This window comes from Pagrus pagrus (assembly GCF_965226575.1).
Source record: "Pagrus pagrus genome assembly, chromosome: 24".
NCBI classification, from domain to species: domain Eukaryota; kingdom Metazoa; phylum Chordata; class Actinopteri; order Spariformes; family Sparidae; genus Pagrus; species Pagrus pagrus.
In genome coordinates this window covers 10584357-10609689 of record NC_140206.1, presented here as the reverse complement: position 1 = coordinate 10609689, position 25333 = coordinate 10584357, and the positions used below count along the sequence as shown (strand labels likewise).

Genomic DNA, 25333 nt, shown 5'->3' with positions numbered 1-25333 from the left:
AGTAGCGTTGGATCATGGGAGTTGTATTTTTTGTCCTTAAACAGCCATCAACGCTGATGGAAATCTATCTACATGACTCAAAGTAATGTTTTATCATGTTCGCTAACTTCCCACCTCCCTCTCTGACTGAAGTGATAGCGAGATGCAAAAAGTGGAATGCACCTTTCAAGCATTATGGGAAACATTAAAGACGATGTAAATACAGAACTCAACAAACTATACGACATTTTGAATGCAGAAATGTTACATATTGTATCTTTAAAGTTTCCAAAGTTTACACAGAACATAAACCAGGACGTTACACAGCCCCAGTTTGTGTTCTGGATTTAATAAAAGAAGCCGAGCAAAGAGCTTCAGAAATGTCAAAGACGTCACTTCACTGGTCTCTCTCTTTATGGCATTGCTAATGTCTCCTGTGTATTGGCCGACAAACACGGACCGATAAATCAATAATACCATTAATCTCACTCACAAAAATCTCAGTACGAAATGACATACATGAGAGCAAACGAGACTGATGCATATAAACTGAATGTATCAGCAAATGAACAAACTATTGATGTTAACATTCAGTTTCTGGACACTACCAGCTACAGATACTAGGCGAATTAGATGTGTTGAAGACTGTATAAAAACCTGGACGTGATGTTTATGATGTGAGCCATACATGTCTGAATGATTGACAGGGAATCCAAATTTTGATGTGCACTGACCATATAGGTTGACTTTGAAAGCAGCTTATTAAGACCCAGGTTACATTTTTTTGTTAGGTGGCAACCTCTAGTGGCCATGCTAATTATTACCGCAGCAAAGGAGGACGGCAGGAGTATGGCTGAATCCAAATTTCCACAAAAATAACATGCCTTATGATGACCTCTACAGCCTGTATGTCTACATATTTCTGTATCATGATGTGGTTAAATAACATGACAAGCACTGGACGACTGGATCTCCAGCTGATAGCTTTGTTGGGTGAAATCTCTCATTAAACCTGATTATGTCTTTCCCAGATAACACCTACTGTAGTCAAGAGGATGCAGATGAGACGCCTTCTCAAGCAGCTCAGTATTTTCACCCACCCTCACTGCTTAAGTGAAATGTCACAATCATGGCAGTACATCTTACCGAGTAAGATATTTTTTTCACTTTTCTGAGAGTGGCACATGAAATATGAAACATCATTTCAGTCCCCTGGGAGAAACATCATCCTGCGACTGATCCAGCAGAGAGGTTTTGACTTGAGTTGCCTTGTGGGATGCTGTCAATCATCTTGACAGGCGCAGGGCCCAAGGGACTGACGGTGAAAAGGAGTCACATGAGCAGGTGGAGTGTTTGCAGGGTTCATGGCACCCGAAACTTCAATATAAAGAAGAGGTTGAAGGTACAGCGCTCTCTCCAGCTTCTGATGTTTATCCGCCACCAACTTTTCTTTCTTCCTTTTGTTTCTTTGTTTATTTATTTCTTTCTTGTCTCTGTTTGTTTGAGCGTAGTTAGCTCTCTTGTTTTGTACTTTGTCATATGTGTCATCATGTTGGTTGCTTGTATTGCATTATTAGAAAAAAATTTAAAAAATAAATAAAAATAAAACTCTGAAGAGGTGACAAATGAAAGAACCATTTATTTTTTAATGCCCAGCGAGATATGCCAGACCGAGTTTAAGAAACTTTAGAAAGGCTAGTTTAGAAAAATATTGACTCGTTTGAATGTTTTTTTAATGAAACTGCAATTTGCGAGGTCAATAATTAAAATTAAAGCTTCATTTATCAAAGCTAGTCTGACAGACAGCCAAAATGATCCTAATGAGTCATGTGCACAACACTGAGTAATGGACGGACCTATTCCAAGGAAATCATTTCACATTTTTTCTTACTCACCCAGAGTGAGATGAGTAGATAAATACCACTTTATCATCGTTTCTACCTGAGGGTTAGCTTAGCTTAGCTTAGCACAAAGCTAGCTGGCTAACATCGGGGCAGTGCAGTATGGCGGGCGCGTACTGTAGAATTCAGCCATTTTTTTTCTCCACAAACTGGCAGCTGACGAGACTGCTGATTGCTAACGAAACACAGACATCACGTGATACCAACAGTGTTGTACTGTTGGCTATTGACAAAGCTTGTTAGCAGCTGGTACCAACCGTCAGAATCCTGACACGGAGATAAAACAATCATTTTAAAGTTACTGATTCACAACCATAATAATGTTTTAAAGGAAAAGAGATTTTATTCTGCACCTTTCTACCAGCTCATTATTTTTAAAAATGATTTATCTGTATAAAAATGTTTATACATAAATCTTTAACTAGCCACCTGCTGGCTGTAGCTTCATATTTAGCATGCAGACGAGAAAGTCGTATCGATCTTCTCAACTGACTCGAAAGCAAATGAGTGCATTTCTAAAGACACCAAACTATTCCTTAAAAACAGACCCGACTCTCCTCTCGGTCTGCTGGTTTCACCCTGAACTGCAGATCAACACCTGATAGAGCCGCATTAGCATTCGATACCTGACGGGTCACATGCCGGAACTCTTATGTCACTGTGCAAATTCGTGCTTTACCTTCAAGGAGTTTCACGCCAAAGGTAAGCCTACAAACATCTGACTTTATTATTATTAACCACGTTTTACAGTGTGCAAATATCTTAAATCAATATGACTGGTTTGCTTTGAACATTTGTTTAACAAGCTGACTTTGTGGAGCTCTTTCTTAAACAAACATTGGCTGGTTAAATTGTGTCTCTCTGTCACGGACAGCCACAGCTTTGTTTTGCACTTAATGACAGTGAGAGTTGAGTTCGACTGTGGTTTCTGCTGCTCTGTTGCTCATCTGCTCCAAAAACGAAGCCACTCAATGCAGAGTTTGACCCTTGAACTGCGCTTTTTCATTTCTGCCCAATTTGTAAAAAATCCAAACAAGCCGCGGGACGTCTTCAAAAGTGACGCGCAAAATATCGCTTGCTTTCATTTCTGTAAAACGCTGGGGCTGCACCGCAGGGTCTCCAGTGACGCGAAGGTCAGAGCTAAACGAACCGAGGCTTCGTAATTAGCTCTTTTCGTAGATTCAGATGAATTGTGGTCTGACAGCTCGAGAGATGCAGGCTGTTCTCTTCAATAGATCAATCAGGCGGGAACAAGGCTTGAATCTGCACCTCTCGTACGAGCAACATCATCCAAAAGTACATACAGAAAGATAGACTTAATGTTCTCGCTGGGAAATTGGGTTTTTCAGTGATAGATTATAGCTAAGAAAGATAGAATATGACAAATAAAAGAGGAAATAGGGTAATGTGTGTGTGATGGATGTTTACAGCTTGTGTGTGCAGGCTGTGCAAAAAAAATAATAGGAAATATTTGGAAACATGAAAGATACATGACAACTAAACAGGTATATATGCATGTAAGGCTTTTCTTTATCGGTCCTCTGTGTCGTCATGTACATCATGTCCCAGTTAGCATACTGTATGTGCATCACTAGCTGTTCACAGGATCAAAGCTCCAGATGGAAGCACCATATGCACAGGAACTACTTTATACTGTTACGTCTCCTCAGTCAAACTCACACCAGACATCCCAATTTCAGCACTGTGGAAGTAAAAACAACCGAAAAAATGACTCATTCCTTTCGAAGTTCAAAGAAATGCAGTAATTTCCTGAAATTGCAAAGAGAAGATAATGGCTCTGTTTGAACCGTTTACAGGTTTTCTCAGAAAAACAGAAGACAGAGAGATAAAAAGGTGTCAAAGATGAGCGTCCGCAAGCAGCTCGGATGCTCCTGGATTTAGTAGCTCCTGCATCCCGCTCCTTTCTCCTTTTTCTACTGCTTTTCAGCGTTTCATTGTTGGTTTGGCTCATTTTCTTTGGATCTTTGATGGAACGGGTAATAATCACACAGGGAGTTGACACAAAGTAGAAACCAGTCAAGTGTAGCCTTGTTTTACTGTCAGTTGGTAAGGAAGCAAATCATTCCCATTTTAAGTTAAAAAGTAATGTTAAACTTTAATTTGTCTCTCCTCCTTTTTTATGCCTAAACAAAGAAAATAAACAAACGCTCTTTGTTTTCATGACTGAATAAACTGAACAAACCGACCTTGAAGGACAACACAATTTCATACTGTTTTACTTTGCTTATATTTGGCAGACCCTGCCACCATCTAGCTACAAACACTGGCACTGACGAGGCGTTTCAGGAGCAGTGTTTTCTGTGAGGAGAGAGGAGCTCCCATTGGCGCATACTCTGGGCTTTCAAGACCTTTTACATGCACAAGAAGGGGAAAAAAACGCCTTAATCTGTCTCCTTTAATTTGTTTGGGATTCACGTTCTGCTGAAGTATCTCACTTTCACGAGAGAAAAGGCCTCGGAGGTAATGACTCTCCTCTCTTTAGACTCATACTTTGCAGAATAGCGCTAAACGTCAAAATCAAACTCTGGACAAGTTTAGTTTTCTTTACAATTAACATTCCACCCTCACCGAGCAGCCAAAACATGGCTGTATACTCTTGATTTTCTCTTTCGCCTTGTGAAATTTTGCACACTGCATATGTGAACTTCCTTTTTTATATTCATTAAATGAAATGTTAACACTTAACTCGAGCCACCTCCAACCATCTGCCTGTAAAACAGAGGAATTTCATGACAAAATCATACAAAGAGGGTTAATCACATGAAATGTTGTCTCCATCTGTTACATGTGTGACTATAGCTGCCGGCATATTGCATTATTTTTGGCTGTTCCATAAGTCTTGATGTATTTTAATTTATTCTTGTGATTTAGTTCAACTCCAAGGCTCTACCTTGTGTGTGTGCAAAGTGGATGTGTGTGGGTTGGTGGATTTTAGCTTCTTTTGTCTATTTTCACACCCAAATCGCACACAAGCGAGGTTAAGTTTTGGCTATTATATTATATTATATTATATTATATTATATTATATTATATTATTATATTTTTTGGCCACAGTTAGAGTAAAAATCTGGTGTTTGAGACCATAAACTAAATAAGAAATTGTTTACTGAGGAAATAACTCAAGTGAAAAGTAGTGTAATTTTCTCATAAGCTTACATACAGTCTGACTTATTTTTCTGTCCACGTTTTTTTCCCATATTGTGAGATTTGAAGTTGATATGGTAATTTTGCTAGCAAACAATTGCCTGCTGACACACCAAGGTTGCCCGTCTTTTAGCTCTGTTTTTGGTCTCCACCAATTCCTGAAATTAAATAAAAATGGTTCTTTAGCTTATATGCTTCACTCGAACTACCCTGATGAGACGGTGAACCAAAACAGAAACAATGAGCTGAAAGACCCTAAAATGTGGGTCCTCGGTTCATCACTTGAAGCTTAACAAACAGGAGAAACCTGCTCTCTGTGTGTTCATGAGCAGACAGGACCACCTCTTTATGGAGCGCTCTTTCCTGATTGTGGGCAGGGATACCAGGAAATTTCTTCTCATTTAATTTTGTTTAATTTTTCTTTTACTGCATGTGTAAGGGGAGGAGATATTGCTGTTGGAAAACACATATACAGCAGCTTTAACATAAAAAATAATGAACAGAGCAGCTTTGGATTAAGGTTTTAGTTACAGTTTCTGCCTTATGTGTGTGCAAAATGTGTGGTTGTATGTGGGTAGGTGTTTTTAAAACCTCGACAAAGTTAATTTTCCCTTTTGGCAATAGTCAAGTTGAAGTGTTTGTATAAGCCACATTTGGTCATGCTGCTGTCAAGCTATATCTTGTAAGAAGCGTCTGCAATAAAGCACACAAACAGTGAGGGAGGAAGACATATTTCTTTTACGCTAACACCACTACGCTTCACACACCTGTTCGCCAACGGCTGCCAATTCATCATAATGCTAATTCTCTTCAAACAGCATCACCATCATGGTAATAGCAGCTATGTCAAGGACCATTTCACCTGGGATTTTATCTCTGTTAGAAGAATAATCTGTCCTTGAGACGCAGGACTCGTCCAAAGGGATGAATCACGCTGATGTTCTCGCTGTCGGATCTCTTGCTTTCTTGGCTCCGATTCAAACAGCAGCGTTTTATTTCCATGCGTGTTGTTACAGTGAATCATCTTCGGCCTTCAGCGGGGCTTTTTGGGAAATCGTTGCTGCTACAACACTGACACAACAAACGTTCAATCCTTCAAAAAGGAACTGGCTTTTCTGAGAGTGCTTTTTCCCCAAATGTATTCACGCTGCGTGGCTCAAAAGAATAGCCTGTTTATGGAAATGAGGCAGAGCCGAGCTTTTTCCTCCATCCCTCCACCTAACCGTGAAATATTCTGGTCTCAGAGTCTAGAGTAAAAAAGTTATACTCAGAGAAAATATGTTCTTTCAGAGTTTCTTAACTCTTTTGACTCTATCAACTTTGTCCTTCTGTTTGCCTGATTAACCGTCTGACAGGCTGTTTTCATTATTCACTTCATTAATGAATCATGGATCATCTAGCCCACACAAAAGACTAATTACAGTTTATTCACCCTGTAATTGTCCTTTTTACATGCTTCTTGAAGTGTCTTATCGCCTGTGTTTGGTGAGCTTCTCTCTCATTCTCTGTATCCTCGAAATAAAGGTGCCTATACTCAAAGGATTTTCATGCAGTTATTCACAGAGGGCTTCAGAAAAACACGATCTCCCGCTGTGGGACTGTTGAGTGATGATTTAATCACATTCATTTTTGTGTCTTTAGACACAGATTTATTTATGAGAGCTTCTTTGGAAAGAATCGCTCTTCAGATGATAGTCAAGACTGCAGCTTTCTGAGTGTCCATGCCCGCAGCACTGCCAATAGCTTCCTACTGATCGCTGTGCTGGAAATACAATAATTCCAGGGAACTTGTGAAATAAATGAATGTAGGTTAAGCAAGTGTGGTGCATGTGCTGATACGAAAGGTATGTTTTACAAAATACAAAACAGGCCTTTCGACCGCAGTTACCTGCCTTTCTTTCCCCCTCTTAAGCTGTGCTCTCAATGCAAGAGTACTCAAGGTCAAACAGACTGTGAAGAGAAATCCTCAAGAGCTTTTGGCCATCAGTGAACAGCTTTGCCACTTTGATTTTGTCCCCTGATTCACTGGAAGTTCCACTTGAGATGTTGTAAACTACGCGTTTGCCCACACGGGCTTGTTTTTCTTTTCTCTTTCTCTTAAATTTTTTTAGAAAAGTCAACTTTCTTGGTCCTTTAAGTATTCAGAAAAAGTTTGGGGGAATAGACTTTTTCACACAGAAATTAAGAAATGAGCTACACACACTGTACAACAAGTTGTTTGACAAGTCACCAGAAGAGCTGATACAGATTCCTATTGAGGATGACCTCCAGGGCACACTGTTTAAGGTCTACAAACTGCTTCAGCTTATGCTCACAATACCAGCCATCAGCAGGGAATATAACACTGTTTTCTACTTTGTAAAAAGGAAATGAAGGCCCTCTTCCCTAAAAATATTATTGATATGTTTATATTTTTAGAAAAATGTCACATACATGACATGAAATGTGCTAACTACAAACAAAAACTCATTACATCATAACAATGTTATGTGTTGAAAGCTTGTATGTTGAACATGTGTTGCTGTAATCCCACCCTCTCACTGAGGTTACATAGTGCAGAAACAAGCGATAGGGGGACGGAGTGGCTGAGTAAGAGACACCATTCACCCTATCACATATGAGGGGTTGAATGGGCAATTTAACGTTTAATATAAAACTCTTACTCATTAATTCAATATATTTAATTCGAAGATACATTTTCAATGCATGGGAATTTAATGCAATGTGAGTTTTAATATAAAACTAATACTCATAATTAATTGTATTTAATTCTAAAATAAAGTCTCATTGCATCATTCAAGTATATATATTGTAACCATAACTTAATTCAGTGGGCAGAATGCCAGGCAGAGCCAAAATGTTCCTCTTTTTTTAAATACATTTTGATAGCCTATGTTGTTCTTCTTTTAAGCTGTACGATTTAAGTTTTGTTAATAAAGTTTTTGAAATTAAAAAATGTATATATTTATACAGTTTAAAAAAAAATAGAATGTTGATGACTGTCACATCAAAGCAAAAAAAACAAAGCAAAAAAACCCCATCAAAGTTAAAGATCAAAGGCAACGGAATGTGATGATGTCACCACATGGCTTTGATGTTCTTAATACATAAGTACTTGCACCACTGCATATATATTGATATTGTGATTCAGGATAGCACACAACTGCCTTGAGACAGTAATACAGTTGTACGCTTCTACACCACCAGGACGAAAGTGAAAAGAAACGCTTCGACCAACAAACATCCGACCAACAAACATCCGACCAACCATGTTCCAAACAAAAAACATGGAAAATCCACCGTGGGCCCCACAGCCACCTCTGCTCCCCATACTAACAAAGCAGACCACAACAACTTTGTCCCACATGAACCCAAAAATTACCACAGAGTATCGGGACAATTTTTGCCCAGGCATCAGACTAAAAGGGATTGGAAATGTTCATGCCATCAAACAGATGGAAAATTCACAGTGGGCCCCGAAGCCACCTGAGCAGCCCAAAAATAGCACGTGTAACAATCCTGTACGCTTTTTAGTGAAAACGGTGTCATTCAAGTTGGACAGTGAAGGATTAGATGCAACCAACAGTGATTCCAAGGCAGATCGCCTACAGGAAAGTCGTGTTCAAGTTGCAGCTAACTCTAAAACAGTCCAAAAGATCCAAGAACCTGTCACAAGCTACAGAGCTGCTTACGGCAACCCTCCAGCCCTGCCCAGGATCCCTGAGTCTTTCAGAGGAAGACGTCTCAGAATAATGGAATATAATATTGGCCTGACAGCTCAAAACCGTGCTAGCTATCAGCAGATGAAAGCCACTGAGGCCCCATCTGTGCCCTCCTTCCTCCCATCAATTTTCAAAACCACCAATGCGTCAAAGGATGCAACCAGGAAGCATGAGACATCCAAACAATTTGTTTGGGACAACCAGGACGCCACAAAGGAGGAACAAGCTAAACAGGCTCTGAGGGAGATGACGGATGAGGAGAGGAGGGCAGTGCTTGAGTCTATTTTTGCAGACCATTTCTGTTTCTCTCGACAGTATGTTATACAGGAGAAAGAGCTAAAGGAAAAGGCAGAGGGTCATAGCATAGCGGACGAACTTTGGGCTGAACTGCTAGCTGACAAATTATTCTGGGAAGAGGTTAAATTAAAGGTTCAGACGAAAATGGAAGAACATATGAAAATGCTAGAAGACAATAACAACCTGGCAGCCCAAAACTGTGCTCACCTTCAGCAGATGAACACCAATGAGTTCCCTTTTAAGCCCTCCAATCTCCCGCCCATTTCCAAAACCACCTTCTCGGCAAAGGATGCAGCCATGAAGCTTGAGAAATCCCAACAATTTGTTTGGGACAACCAGGACGCCACAAAGGAGGAACAAGCTAAACAGGCTCTGATGGATATGACGGATGAGGAGAGGAGGAGGGCAATGCTTGAGTCTATTTCTTTAGACTGTTTCTGTTACTATACACTGCATAAGACGCAGGAGAACGAGCAGAGGGAACAGGCAGAGCATCAGAGCAAAGCGGACGACTTTTGGCCTAACCTGGAGATGACAGATAAGGAGAAGAGGAAGAGGACAGCAATGTTTGAGTCTATTTCTGCCCACCGACTGTATTCGATGGGGCTGAAAGAGCTAAAAGAAAAGGCAGAGCGTCGGATCAAAGCGGACACACTCAAGGCTGACATGGAAGCTGACAAATTATTCTGGGAAGAGGAAGAACTAAAGTATCAGAAGGGAAGAGAAGAAACTAACAAAGTTATGAAATGCAATTTTGACACGGTGGCTCAACAACATGCTCGCTGTCAGCAGATGAAAGCTTGTGAGGTCCATAGTCAGGCCCTCAAGCTCCCATGCATTTTCAAGGATACAAACAGGGGTGTGACCAACAACACGATAAGAAATCCACCACAGGCCCCACTTCCACCTGTGCATCCAAAAAACAGCACTTCAAATTTACCCAATTGTTGGCCCAAGAAGGCTAGATCTGAGGCCATTAAACTGCTGAACGTTCGCAACAACGTCAAGCTCATGGAGAGAATAGAGCCATCTTCACACAATTACAGCTTCACTGAGTTGAGTTATGTGTGAACGCAAACATCAGAATCACATGGAAATGTTGGCTAGGGTTAGGGTTTACCATGTTATCATGGATCCCACTCATCTTCTCGCTAGATGACGGTTTATCAACTATAGTTCTGCAGGCACTGGTGCAGGAGTTTGCATGGTTGTTCATTTACACGTTGGGTTTACGCCGGGTGCTCCGGTTCGCCTATGAGAATATCCCATAAAAAATCTCAAGGTTAGGTGGAATTGCCACTTGACTTTATCAGCCTTTGGTGGATGAGTGACCCCGACAGGAGCAGCAGAAGACCTTTTCCTAGGACACCATGTAGGCTCAGTGGTTAGCAGTGGTGCCTCACAGTCAGGTTCTGGTTAAGGCCAGGCCTTACTGTGAGGAGCTTGCATGTTCTCCTCATGAGTGTGTGGGTTTTCGCCGGGTGCTCCGGTTCCCCTATGAGAATATCCCATAAAAAATCTTAAGGTTAGGTGGATAGCCACTTGACATAAGCAATGGTTGCACGAGTAAAAGCAATAATAATAAAATAAATTGATACGTTAATTAATTTCTGGCCTCCCATATATATTTTAAATAACTTTTGAGTTTTGTCTTTTCAAGTTTGAGTTATGTGACCACCACAAACACTGTGTAGTATAATGACAGATAAATTACTTTGATACTTTGTGGACAACATGGTTATGCTCTGCCACAAGTCCAGGGTCACTGCACAAGTAGCACAAGTAAAAGCAATGATAATAAAAAATTTAATTAATAAATCAAATGATTTTCCCATATATATTTTTCCCTTTTTTTGACACGTGATAAATGCATGCATGTTATGACCCTTGGCCCACCCCTGTAGTTTGGGAAATCAGGAAGCGATGCAGCAGTAATGTTGTGGATAGTAAGCAGAAACAAACCTCCTTGAGCAGAAATGGTTAAAGAAAAGGGTCTTTTGAATGGCAGGTTCGGCTTCAAAGCCCTGCCAGATGGTTCTCTCCACGAGAACAAAGTTATTTGCATTTACTGTCGATGTGAATCGAGTTACCTCCGGAGTACGTCCAGTCTCAAATACCACTTACTGGCCAAGGACACAGCTGATGCAGAGCCCTCCTCCCCCTCACCAATGACAGACCACGCCATATAGTTTGCAATGGAGACACCTGTTCTTCTATTTAGTTCTGTTGTTTGAGAGACTACTGCAACGCTGTTCTGCTGTGAAGCTCCAGAAATGTTTTGTGGACTATGAAACTTACTTAACCCAACAGTCCATCATCACGGGGGTGAGAAGATAATGATTCGATTCTCATTATTGTGTGAACTTATATTTTAAATGTGTTTTGTACTGATAAGGTGTTGTTAAATTTGTTGCACCAGTTCGGACCCAAAGTTTTTTTCTGAGCCTGTAGCACATGCAAGTAAACAACCGGCAACACATTATAAATTGTTAGAGTATTTATGTGTTGGATAGCTTCTGGCAAACGAGAGGAAGCTAGCCAAGAATTCGAAACAAACCCCGGGTTGGTGGGCTTTTTAACTACTTAATCCTGCACCGTGCTTGCTGACAATGAAATGAAATGTCACACTGCAAAATCATCATCAGAACAAAATGAAGTACGCTGTCATTTCTGTCTGCCAGGCATGCTTACTCCTTGTGACTGACCTTTATAATGCATTTCTCACTGAGTGTCTTGATTGAGATTGTGCTGTACTCCTTAATGCTGACATTTGCTTTCTTCGAGTTGATGATAATATCAGCTTTAATTAAACAAAATGGCAGAGGGCTTGATTATTTATCCAACGCAGTGCTTTTTAAGTGTCACCTGATGTCAGACTGATTAACAGCCAAAGACGTGTGTTGGTATCCTCCACTGTTGTCTGTGCTGCCAGAGAAGATGAGAAATATTTGTCCTCTTGTCTCTAAGGCAACCAATGTTGACCTTAGAGACATTTTCAAAGGAAATAAATAGAAGATGGTGACAGGAAAGAACAGGCAATTAAACAATGTGGTAAGTGTGCATTGAAGGGAAAGTCTCCTGTGGCATTTAAGTGCCATCAGTCACTTATAGTTCAGCTGTAAGGCATACTGTTATGAATGACTCATACAGTTAAACTCTTTTTAAAAATGCAGAGGTACAATGTGTGAAGAAAATAGAGGAGGAGATTTGCCAAAAAGTGATATCTGCTTAATGTCAGGTGCAGCTGGGAGCGTCTCACAAGCCGTCTCGTAATTGTGGCTTTTTACTGATTCTTGAACACAGAAAAATAAAGGGAGTGACTTTATGTCCACCCCGCGTTACTCATCTCACATAGTGTCAGTTCACTGCATGGATATTCAGATGGACCAGTTTGCCTCGGCAGCCTGTGCCAACAATCCAGAAGACAATATTAACAGCTTGCCACGTTTCATTAAAGTCAGCTCACGTTGTGTGAATTTATCCATGTCTTCTCCTTTAACTGCTACGAAAAGAACATCCAGGACTTCAGACTTAAAACCAACCAGACTGACAATCACTCTGTGCACACTGGGAATTAAAACCAGCCTACATTTACCATAATTCCTGCAGTGAACTTGTTTGCTCCAGAAAGAATTGCTCAGCAACATTCAAAGGTGCGATATGTAAGAATTTGCCACCTCTCAAACTCCAAACAAATAGGGGGCAGTATATCACCTGAAGAAACACTAACTGCTGCTAAGTGGGGCTGCCGTTAACTTGTTAGCTCAGTTAGCTATGCAGCTAGCAGTTTGGACTGGGAGCTGGGAGAGGTATTACGGAAAAGGGCGAGCTGGAGCTAGCTGGTTAGCATGCTAACTTTAGTAGATATCTCTGCAACACGGTACATCAATGCCTTTGATATAATGTCAAAACTATTATTTATTTGCATTCTGTTGATCATTTTAGTTAATTCTTGAATGTTTTAAACTTAAATCATTACATATTGCACCTTTAACACAGACTGACAACCGTTAATTACTCTGAGTACATCATGGGATTGAAATGTGAAACTGTATGCTGCAGAGCATGGCGCTGAACAAAAATCAACCCAAAACCTGTGGCTACAAACCTTAGATGCCTGTGATCCAACACTGAAAATAACACCATCACCTTCAGTGTTTTCCATCAACATGACCTCGACCTTCTGCACGACTACCAGCAGTGTCTGCATTACAACAAGAAAGATCAGCCACAGCCCAAGGCAGCTGCATCACATGTACCTCATGGGTACAAACACAGTGTCATCATGTGCTCACTTTGAATTGTATTTGAATGTATTTTTCAAGAATTACCTAAAATAATCAACAGAATGTGAAGAAATAAAAGTTTGGATGTTATGACACCCATATCTTGTGTAGACATCCCATGAAGTTAGCATGTTAACCAGCTAGCAACAGCTAGTCCTGGTCCAACACTGTTTGCTTGTGGTGTAAACACGAACAGTCCCCCTTCGCCCCAGTCTCCGAGTCTGGACCGCTAGATGCACAGCTAATCAAGCTAACAAGCTAACAACAGCTACAGTTAATGATTACTTTGGTAATATGCAACTGCAAGTATTTTTATATACATTTGTATACATTTTGTACAGACATTCATATTCTCCTCAGGATTAATTATAATAAATAAATGAGCACTGTTGATGCCTTAACGTTTACTTTACCACCAACATCAAGTGAAAGAAAATTATATTCCGGCTAGAGATTGAAAACACAGTGGCTCCAGGGGTTTGTTTCGACAGAGTGCAAAAGACAGATGGGAAGTGACATGTGTGTCCAGAGGGCAGCGAGTCTGCAGACTCACTGGACATCAGTAGTGTGTGTGTATCCGTTTGTGTTGCACCTTGTTTCTGCACATCCCTCAGACAAAAAGGATCATGTAAACACATTATTCTCCTTCACTCTCGTGTCAAACTGCTTAACGTCCTCAAAGCTGTATGTACAGTAGTAACCCCAGCTGTTCTCCCTCAGGCAGCAACAACAAATGCGGCCTGTCAGGAGTTTTTTTGTCACCCCTCCAACTTGCTGCAGCGGTGGGGCCATTGATGGAGACGAGCCCAGGCGTCGGATGTGATGGTGTGCTGGGCGATGGTAGCTGAGGGTGTCAAGTCACTGAAGCGTTTCGGGCGAGTTGGATGCCAGTTTGTTCAATAAAGAGAGGACTAGTGGGCAGCAAGAGGACGAGATGTGCGAGGGATGCTGGCATCTCCAATTCATTTAGAGCGTGTGACAGCAAGAACACAGACTGGGCTTTTTGGTATCGGTTGGTGTTTGGCTGTTTAATTCAAACACAAGCTCTGTTTGTGCACATATACTGTGTATTTCAGTGTATTTGTAATAAAGAAATAAAGTTTTACAGATTTGTCTGTACTTCAGCCTCACACAGTACAGTCTGTGTGTGTGTCTTGTCTACTTGGCCTGAATAAAGTGTCCATCAGCTTTGGTGCATTAAGAAACTCAAGATGACATTCAGAATTTGAATATGTCATCCATTATGGATTCCAGGCCTTTTTAAGTAGCAGGCACTGGTAAAATGTAAATCCATTTGATGACCAGGTTTTCCTTCAGTCCAGCATCTGAAATCGCACACAGCGCATAAATGATTTCAGAATGTGGAGAAACAACAGCGTTGACGTTATGTCAAAGACATTTATGTATTGTGTTGCAGAAGGTATCGCATTAAGTTAGCATGATAACCAGCTAGCCCCTGCAGTCTAAGGCTCCTGTGCTAATGCCAACACTCCACATTTCCCCAAGTGTCAATGGATTTCTTAGTATTTGACACGTCTCCAGTTTGCTTCAATGACAACATGCACTCAAGCTGGCATGGACTCCACAAGCTTGTACAAAACTTGAATACTCATGTTATCCCAGCAAGATTTGTCCACAAAGACACCTCAAAGCTTTGCAAGAACCACTTCAGCAGCAAGGAGTCATGACTGTCACGGACTGTCCTCAACAGTCACGTGACCTCAACACCATTTAAAGTTTTTGAGGCACATGAAGATGCAAGCTTGTGGAGTTCATGTTTTAATGAAATATTCTGAAATTCATGGACATTTTTTCAAAGACTCAACTTTTAACTCAACTTTTTAACTACCTGTAATGCAAAAAATAACTGGAATCACATGGAAATAGAGGTATTTTGACTAGCTGTCTCAGACCTTTTGACCCTACTGTATGTATAAATATGGCCGTAGATTGTACATCAGTTTGAAAAACCCAGAGGCACAAATACAAGTACTATTGATATTTCCATATGGTCAATAGAGAGTTAGGAGAGGATCGGTTTTGCAGCAAAAATACCAAATATTATTCAGAATATTTTGCTTAACTTTAAAAAATGTCAGCAAAAAGAAGCCCACTGTGTAGCCAGAGCAGACACAACACACAAACACTCCCCCGGTAGTCCGACTAGCTGCACGGCTAACTGAGCTAACAAGCTAAGAGTAGCTACAGTCATGGATGTATACAAATAATACAGTTAGCAGCAGGTAGCAGGTTAGGGTTAATTTCCGAATGGACATGGCCACTAAATACGAAGAAAGCCTGATGAAGTACATTTCCGCACTCAAGAACACAATTAGGAACATCTCAGTAATCCAAAATCTCAAAGCTCTGAGAAGTCTTTCCCCGACTCTTTTAAAAACATTTCTGAAAGCCTGCCACAGTAAGAAAAAGAAAAAAAAAAGCCCACGAGATTGGGAAATGTCAGATCAGTTGACATGTGGTTTAGCGAGAGAGAGAGAGAAAAAAAGGGGGAAATGAGTGGGAGGTGAGTGAGCTGTGCTGTGGGAGCCTGCCTGAAATGGCAAAAAGCACTGACAGGAAATTGCAGGCGAACCACTTCAACAGCCACAAGTGCCGCTGGAATCGTTTCAGTATTTGGAAATTGAAAGCGCGTTAATCTGCTGCAACATCTCATGTCCACATTACCTGTGACGCTCATTTGAATGTGACATCCCAGGTTTGAGAGTGAAGACTTTATTTTGTGAATTTATCTGCCTGTGCCATCTCTGTGGAGTGTTTGTAGACACATTCTGGCCTCTATAGACATTTTCATGTGAATACAAGCACAGTCGGGCGTATTTTACTGGTATTGATAGTTTCACATTCTCACAATTCCTCTTTGAATCTTAAAGGGGCACTACGTAATTCTGGAGAAGAAATTCACACTCGTAATTTTAATAGTCACAATATAAATGAGGTACAAACAAACTCAGGAATAATTATTTTTCCATAAGTTAATAAACAAGCTGTTCTCAGAGGAAAATAAGGTCCCCAGAACATTGTTTGAAGCTAGAGAGGTGGCAGGGTCCGCCACATATAAACAAAGTTAACACTTTTTTAATTATTATCATTTTGTTGCATCCTCTTTCCATCCTCTTGCTCTCTTTGACGATCATATGATGCCACCTCATGGCCGAACTAAGGTACTGCTTAGTTCTTGTGCCCATCTGGGAGGATCACAGTGTATTTATCAGGGGTCCTGCATTAGTCATGTTGACATTGATAAGCTTCATTCATGTTGCACTTTTCAAAACAGATCTCTTCCAGCAAATACTCAACTATCCCTGCAACATCAAAACATCCAAGACGTCATGTCTGCAGACATTAAAGCGGCCTTGAGCAGACTGCTATCTCACTTTGATGTCAGGGATATGAAAGTGGATGTTAGCTGTCCTTTAACTCCAAAGGTTTTGCTCTGACTGGTCTATCTGTGAGCCCAAAATACTGCCATTTGCTACTTGATCCACATCAAGAGAGGTCATTTTTCACTCTATTTTTACTTAAACCCTGATCTTAAGTAGATCCTAGTAGATAATCTTAAGCAGATTCCCCTAAATTACCCCTCTAAGTGAAGCCGTCAGCCATCATGCTAATGCCTTTCGGGGAATAAGAAGTGTTATTCATTTCTCTCTGTAGCTAACTTCTACCAACAAATGTTTTTGTCGGCCTTGATTGCACAATAAGTGTTTGTACATCCAAAACTCCTTTCAGTGAGGGGCTTTCTAACCCGACCACCTGATTGCATGCACTATGTAGGCCAGTCACTGCCATGACTCGGCCAGTCGGGACATTTATTTGGCTTTAAGAGGACTGCGTGATTGAATTCACCCGTGAATCACACGGCCTCACACTGTCTGATCAGGACTTGAGAGCATGAACAACATCCCACAGCCTCAGATCAGAAGCGTCAGAGGTTCCCCAGTTGGGTATATCTTGTGGTGGCTAAGGTCATTATGACATTAGAGAGTGAGAAACTTTTACTCTACTTGTACCACTGGAACACTTCATCCTAGCATGTCACACATAAACAATACTATTTGTCTGATATGGCTTTTCCACAAAAAAGTATAATTACCACAAAACTGAGCCTTCACTCTGTGCTGTCTTAGATGTTCCTTTAAACACAGCAGCACTCTGCAGATGTTCTTGTGCTGCTGCATCGAGTTAAGCTACAAAATCCACCAGCCGTCTGAAAATTTCATCACGGCCACGCAGGGCGAGCTCAAACGCACCACAGAACTTTACACAGTCAATTATGTGCCTGTTTCTGTCGACCGCCTCGTTGTCCTCAGATCCCTATCCTGTAGCCTTCATCAAGCCGAGCTCTACCACACATGCAGGGACGCGTAGCATTTCCCATGAGCCTCTAAGCTCGTTCATGCCTTTTTACTTTTTCTGCAAAGTGCTTTAAATCGGTCAAACCTGACTGGATCCATGCTGGTTCGGTTCCTGCTGTTTGAAAAAGGAGGCAGGGAAAGCAAACAAAGCATCGACCTGGTTAATCGGTGTTGTTTACTATCGGACTGTCCTCTCCTGAGGTTCGAAGTGGCTAGGGGCTAGCTGGTTAGCATGGTAACATCATTAGATATCTCTGCAAAACAACATGTAGATGTCTTCACATAACGTCAAGACTGTTATTCCCTCGCATCAGAAAAATCTGATTTAACTATTAAAGGTGTAGTACGTAGGATTTTAGGAAGATCTGTTGGATGAAACACAAAACATTAGCAGTACATTTAGCACATTTCATTTGGCACAAGATCAAATGTTATATATATATATATATAATACACTCACAAGCTGAATCTAACCTGACATATAATGAATGCAGATTTTGTTTTTAATTGAATATAGGTTTTAAAAAGTCTGCCAGAGGCGTGAGATCATTTTATTTGGGTACACATGTTTTGCCCGCTTGGAGAATACTCGCAACTTCATCAAGCTGACGACTCCTACAGGTGAGAAATCAGATTTTGAGACTCTCCAAGACTAAATGATGTTTTGCACTTGAGCAGACACTGCTGTGTGGAAGGAGGAAAGAAAATGAGTCATGTAGAGCGGGCCTGATGGAAAGCAAACAGGATCAGTGAGTGAGTGGAAATGAGAAGCGACTGCTGACGGGGCATCTGCTTCAGGAGGACGCTCATCCTGGTCTGAATTTTGGGATATGATGCGATACTTCCCTCTGCTGGTCAACATGAGAAACTGAAATGGACTGTACGTGCCAGCAGATGCTTCACTATCTGTTAATCCACAGTGTTGGATATTAAAGAGAACATTTTAAATAAATAATCAAGTGAATAAATATAAATGAAACATCATTTTGTTAAATCATTTAATAAATTATAACGACTCACCCTGTTGTTGTGAAGAGTCGTGTCGATGTAGTTCACGGTTTGAACAAGGCTACATGATGTTTTACTTTATTTACGACAAACTGCAACTTTCTTGACTTGGAAAGTTGTCTTTTGAATTGACAAAAACATCATGTGCGATTCAAACTGGATCAAAACATTTTTTTTGTCTCTCTCCTTTCACTTGCATACAAAGTTTTTCCATAATAAGGGCCCATGGGGTGCACCGGACGGGGCATGACTTCTATGCCCCCTGCCTCTTAAGCTAGCAAGCTCAACTGTGAAGTCAGTGTAGCTGGTTAATTCAGTTATTCATCCGTGTGTTTATTTACAGCAGGAACTTGTAGTTGTTTGAAAATGACTTTGACATCGTTGTTGCCCATGCTAACAGGCTAGATTTAGTAGCAGTTGTTGAGTTTGCTAGCTTAAAAGAGGCAGGGGGCATGAAATCTGCCAGGCGATGAGAGTGTTGACAAACGGTGTCCTTCTGAAATAAAAATGTACATTTTATTTCACATTATGCACATTATTGTTCCCAAACTGTTGCTTTATTCATATATTTTACACATTTTATTCCAATGATCACGTATTTCATAATGTTTATTTTTAAAAGGTGCAATATGTAAGATTTTAGAAATTTTTCATAAGCAACAGACTGTGAACAAATAACAGTTTCGACATTAAGACGTCTGTGTCCTCTGTTGCAGAGATATCTACTGAAGTTAGCATGCTAACCAGCTAGCCCCAGCCCGTCCTGGTCCAAAGCTAGTGGTGTCAACACCAACACTACCCAGGTGCTCCCAGTCCGGACTGCTACAGTAGCTAATGGTAGCTAAAGCTATCAGCAGTTAATGATCACTCTAGCGACACGCTGCCCCCTATTTTCTTTTAGTATAAATTAGACAGATGGCAAATTTTTACAGATTGCACCTTTATAAAATATTAACCCCTTTCCGGTTCCATAATTGTCAAAGTCAAAGACACTCAGTGAAAAAATCACAAACACCAGTAATGTTTAACATAATTTATATTTATTTTCTTTTGAACAAAATGTTAATAAATGTATTTGTTTTACGTCCAAAAAAGATCATGACTCGTGGGACGCATTTTATAAATAATTTCATCCAAGTCTTTTGTAGAAAAAAAAGAAAGTAAATTAGCAAACTAAAGCATCTCTAGTATGACAATATGACAACTTTATCATATTTTTTTCTCTATATTTGAACCCTTTTCTCAATTCAAGCTTCATTTTTTTGTATATTTTTCTCAAGACCTCTTTATCTCATCTTTTTAACATCCAACTTAGTCCTACTCATCAACTCACACCACTGCTTTAGACAACAGAAAAATGCGGCAAAAATCTCAAAAAACAGACAAAAACCAAGGAGGCGAACAGAAAACACAGTGAGATTCCAACAGTGGGGGGAGTGTCGGGGAGGGCTGGGAAGGGTGGGGGCGGCCATTTTGGGATCCCACATCCTCAGAACATATTTACAACAGAAAGGACAAGGGGGATTGGTGATAGTGGTGGTGGTGGTGGTGGCAGTGGTCAGGGAGGGTAGGCGGGGCTCATCTGCATAGATCCACAGGACTCAGATCATGAACAGCTAGAGATCGAAGGGACGGAGCACAAAGTGTGGGCCTATTACATCCGCTGCTGTCTTCAAGGGAATGTTTCATCACAGTTTGTCAAGGAAAACAAACGAACAAAACGACACGTCACACGAGAATATCAAGCGAAAAGGGGGATCAGAGGGCTGAAGTCTATGAACTGCATTTTTGAAAATCCAGAGGCAACTTCCGTGTGAAATCCCACTCTGATGATGAGCGCGTGAAGAGCAAACCCAGGCGATGTGAGGCGAGGTAAGGTCAAGCTGTTAATGGGGGAAGGGGAGCGGGGCACTGATACCATGTTTTCACAGCCAAGAACAACTTGGAGGTGAGGTTAAAATACCAATCTGTCTTTAACTGATCATTAGAGGCTAAATGAGCTTGAGCATCCTTAGCTTTAGTTCTGGTGTATCACTAGTTGCTCACAGTATCAGATTTTAATGTTGAATAAATCTCTTTTTCCCGTCAAATCTCTACATTCCTAGCCAAAAAGGGGAGTTTAAACTCTTCTTAATCCCTGCGTGACTCGCCCTCGTGTCAATGTGCACTTTACTGGCAGCAGCCATGCAAAAAAAAAAAGGAAAAAAAAAGAAGAAGAACAAAATCGGATGGATCAGCCCTTGAAAACTCCTCACACTCCTCGCATGCTGACACTAACGCAGCCCTTTGCTAGTCTGAGACAGACAGCAGTTGATCAGCTCGTCTAAGGGTATTTACGAGTCGACGGATTGATTGATTGATTGATTGATTGATTGTTTGGCTGGTCACTCGCACCGACTCGGTAAAGCCAACAATAGTGAAGATGCCACAAAGTACACTAACACTGGCTGTTTTGTTTTTTTTTCTATATTGCTCCATTGCCAGTATCTGCCTCACTGGGCGTACGTAGCAGAGAGGCACTCAAAGATCTGGGGCCTCATTTATCAAACTGACGTAGAACAAGTTTTAAATGTGTGTGTAGAAGCTGTCGACACGCCCCCAGAATACCATATATGGTCAACCATACTGTTTAAGTCCTAGTAGTCGGAGCCTTAAAGGGCAACACTACCACGTTTTTGTTTTTGTTGTTCACAGGTCTTGGGGAGTACTTCTGCAGATGTGAAAAAAGTCATAAAAATCCTTTTGTGGCTCCACAGGAAGCTGCATGTAGTCTGATAAACTGCCCCCCGTGATGTAACTCAGTGACTTAGTTGCATTGTGGGTAATGTCGGCGCCAGGTTATGAAAAGGAAGAAGAATTAGTGGAATAAAAAAGGCGATATTTCTGGTTCTGCTGTATCGATTTTGATCATTTGTTTTTAAACTGTCCATAATGAGTCCTGCCTACATTACCCACAATGCACCTGAGTGACATCACTGGAGGCAGTTTATCAGAACACACGCCGCTTCCTTCTACAACCTTTTCCACAATTTATTTGTTGTCATGCGACCATGATTGATTGAGTGATTGAGGATCAGTTGCACTATCAAGGATCTAAGAGATGATCACCAATAGTTTTTTCCCTGCAGATATTAAGGAACTACATTTTGCTAGAAAATGAACTCGAGGAAGATGTTTCTGGTGGAGTGGCATGCCGTGATGATGATCCCTGTAAATCAGCACCAGTAACAGTGTGAAATTTGATCAGTTCTACCTTAAAGGTGCAATACGTCAGAATAGGCCACCTTTAATTCATACTTAAGAGAATAACTGCTAACTGCTGCTAACTGTTTTCTTTTATACATCCATAACTGTAGCTACTGTTAGCTTGTTAGCTCAGTCAGCCGTGCAGCTAGCTGGACTACCAGAGGAGTGCTGGTGTTCAAGCCGCCAGCACAAGAGCTTTGTACCACTGGGAGAAAGAGGTTTTCAGGCCCGGGGCTAGCTGGTTAGCATGCTAACTTGAGCAGGTATCTGTTCTACACAGTATATAGACGTCTATGATGTAACATCAACTGTTATTTCTTAACATTCGGTTGATAATTTTGGTCAATTTTTGAATGTTTTGAACTAAAATTCTTACATATTGCACCTTTAACAAGCAGCCAATCACCGAGCTCGAAATCATTACGTTATGGTTACTACATGAACATGAACAAAAATACAGGTTAATGACTGGTGTTGAACTGAGAGAGAGTCTGATCCTTTCCTCTGTCATTTATTCATTATGGTTCAAAATGTGTCAAAAACAACATTTTAAAGTTTTTTATATGAATGAAAAAATGTTTTCAATGCGTAATGTTGAACTCAGGGACAGTTTCATACACTTATCCAATCAAATGTGATTTTGGTCGATTAGCTAACCCATACGTCACAAAAAACTGCACTCGACCGTTAGCTAATGGGTAGCTAGCAAAGCTTTTTCTTAGAATGAGGCATGTGTTTGGATTTCAGCTTCGTGTTTGCTGAGCCACTTCTGAGCCCTCCAATCACATTCTTCTTGAAACAAAGCTAACGCTGACGCTAAAGCAGCTCCAACTTCTGTTTTGCTGTGACTTTATGGCATAATTCCCTCAAGATTAGGTTGTATTAGATTATTATCATTAATGTGTTGAAAATGTGTGTTTTTGTTGTTCAGTTTCTCCATGATTAATCACGTACCACTGGGGTTTTGTTGGTGGGGAGTGGTTTCTAAGTCCACATTGTCAAGCACAAGAATAAATTGATATATTGGATTCTGTGAATAGAAACAAGCATACGCACGTTAGATAAATGAGGCCCCTGGTGTTTTGGCATCATGCAACTATTCTCTAGTGTCCCTGGGTTGTCCCTGCAGTCTCTTGTACGACAACTCTAAATACTCTGTGGCGTTAAGACGAGCCACCGGGCTGCCCGTCTGCAACACCGACCCTACCTTATGAGGTAAACTGAACACTTTAGCAACCAGAGAACACCACTTCCTGTCCAGGAGCACTGCCTGGCGACTAAGCGACTCAGCACGAACTCCTGCAACGCCAAGTAAGCATAAGCTGACCCGTCACTACCTTCGCCACTTCATCGCTCCTAACTTGCTCAATGGCCCAACAAGTTAGAAGAGAAAGCGAGCCAGTCTCAGAGCACTTAAGGTCCTAAAACATGTAGGCATGTACTGTCGTAAGGGGTTGAAAATAAGCTCTATTGGGACAAAATACAAGCTGAATATAGAAGAATCACATACATTTTTGTTTTCAGAGAAACAAGACCCACATGAATGATGGATGGGCTGGTCCTGGCAGGCCCTCGAGCGACATCTCATACAAGGTAGTAAGACGATGCCTCAGAGGTGATGGAGAGTAGGTAGTGGAACACAGTTGATATGTCAAAACATTCTGGCACCTGAAAAAATGCAGCAAAAATCTAAAGGTAATGATGAGTGAGAGCGCACACTTCATCGATGTCCGTTTTTCCTCCAACGTGCCACACCGAAAACGGAGGGAGAGGGTGGAGGGGAGGAAGGGAAGGAGAGGAGAGGAGGGACAATATGCTAGAAAACATTTGGATGGAATAGAAACAATGAGCAGGTTTCAAGTGGCAAGAGGTCAGTTCTTTAGGGGGGTGGTTCTCAAACATCTCGGTTCGGTCGATGTCCAATCCCAGCACCCTTAGCTCCAGTTAAAACCCTCCCACTTCCTGTGGTTGATGGTTCATCTGCGGCAGATTGTAGAGGCATTTCCTGCACGTCTTGCCAGATGTGTCCCTGGCGGCCATGACATTGTAAAAGCCATAATCCTCTCGAGCGACATCACTCTTTACAAGCACCAGATTCAACCCCAAGGTTCACTCCTCGTTAGAAGCGCTCTCCTCCGGCGAGAAAATGGCAGCCACGCCCACCAGCGTAGAATTATGGGAGGCTGAAATGATGATGACAGTGTGTAGGAGGACGAGGGCCAGCAGGCAGATCTTCAGTCGCCCGCTGCACAGTCTCGGGGTGGCAGCGGAGGTGACCGAGGCCCCCTCGGGCTGGCAGGAAGAAGCAGTCCTTTTTAGTGTCCCGCCTGAAGGGTTGTCCATTTTGGAGTCCCATCGGACGTCGCAGCACTCCGCCTCACTGTCTGATAGATGATCTCCCAAGAGCCCTGAGAAAGAGATGACACAGGAGAAAAATGCTGACTTTTTCCTGCCGGACAGCTTGTATCTATTAATAAACAGAGTCATGGTGGTTTGGTTTGCTGATACCAAAAAAAATCATGGGCTGTCATATCATGGGACGCTAAAGCCAGACTAGCTTTTGATAAGCATCAACCACTGACAATTACAATAATGAGGTAATGGTAAATATAGTTATCATCACTGACAGGCTACTCAGCATGAGACCTACAAAAGAATATGACAAGTTTAAATCTGGTTGACTTCTCTCAGAAGGGTTACACCTCTTTAAATCTACTTAAAATCAAATGTTTTAATCCTAAAAGATTGTATTAGTCCACAGTTGAATATAATCTCATTTGACATAGACAACTTTATATTGTCTCATGATGTGTGCATATTATGAATAACTGCGTAGTGTGAGCCAGCAAGAGGCCAATATCAGCCTGACAAATAACCAAACTCATACTGTATATTTATATTCCTACACAGCTCATTTTTAGGAGATATTTAAGGATTAAATGGAAGTAGGGCATCTGAATTAAGTCTAAAAAACTGCTGCAGTACAGTTAAAAACAGCATTTGTTCAAAACACCACTCTTATTTGCACTGAATGTTTTAATTGCAGCACAGGGAAGTTATCTCATCAGTGTTAACCCCTCCTTTGGACATCCTTCAGCTCTGTCGATACATCACCGGACCTCAGTTTGTAGCTGTGATCGCGACACGGAGGACCAGACACCGTGACCCTCGGCTGAACTCAAATTAAAGTCCACGGCCACACACAGGGTGACGCATCGCTGCATCAGTTGATGACTCTGGAAGTCTTAACTTGCCAGGGTGTAAAAGGAGCTGTCACTGCACTTATCTGCAAAGGGAAAACCTCACTTAGCTCTCACCGAAGGAGAGCAGTCGAGGGATAATGACAGCAGATT

At 41.3% G+C, this 25333-nt stretch overlaps 1 protein-coding gene across 1 annotated transcript in view; it reads right to left on the bottom strand.

Moving 5' to 3' along the window:
- Positions 1 to 19752: 19752 nt before the first annotated feature.
- The window catches only part of nalf1a (NALCN channel auxiliary factor 1a), a 31986-nt gene continuing 26405 nt past the window's right edge, over positions 19753 to 25333 (bottom strand). Inside the window, exon 3 of the mRNA XM_084347615.1 lies at positions 19753 to 24388. Coding sequence (XP_084203741.1) covers positions 24090 to 24388 — 299 coding nt within the window. The 3' untranslated portion in view covers positions 19753 to 24089. The remainder of the gene's footprint in view (positions 24389 to 25333) is intronic.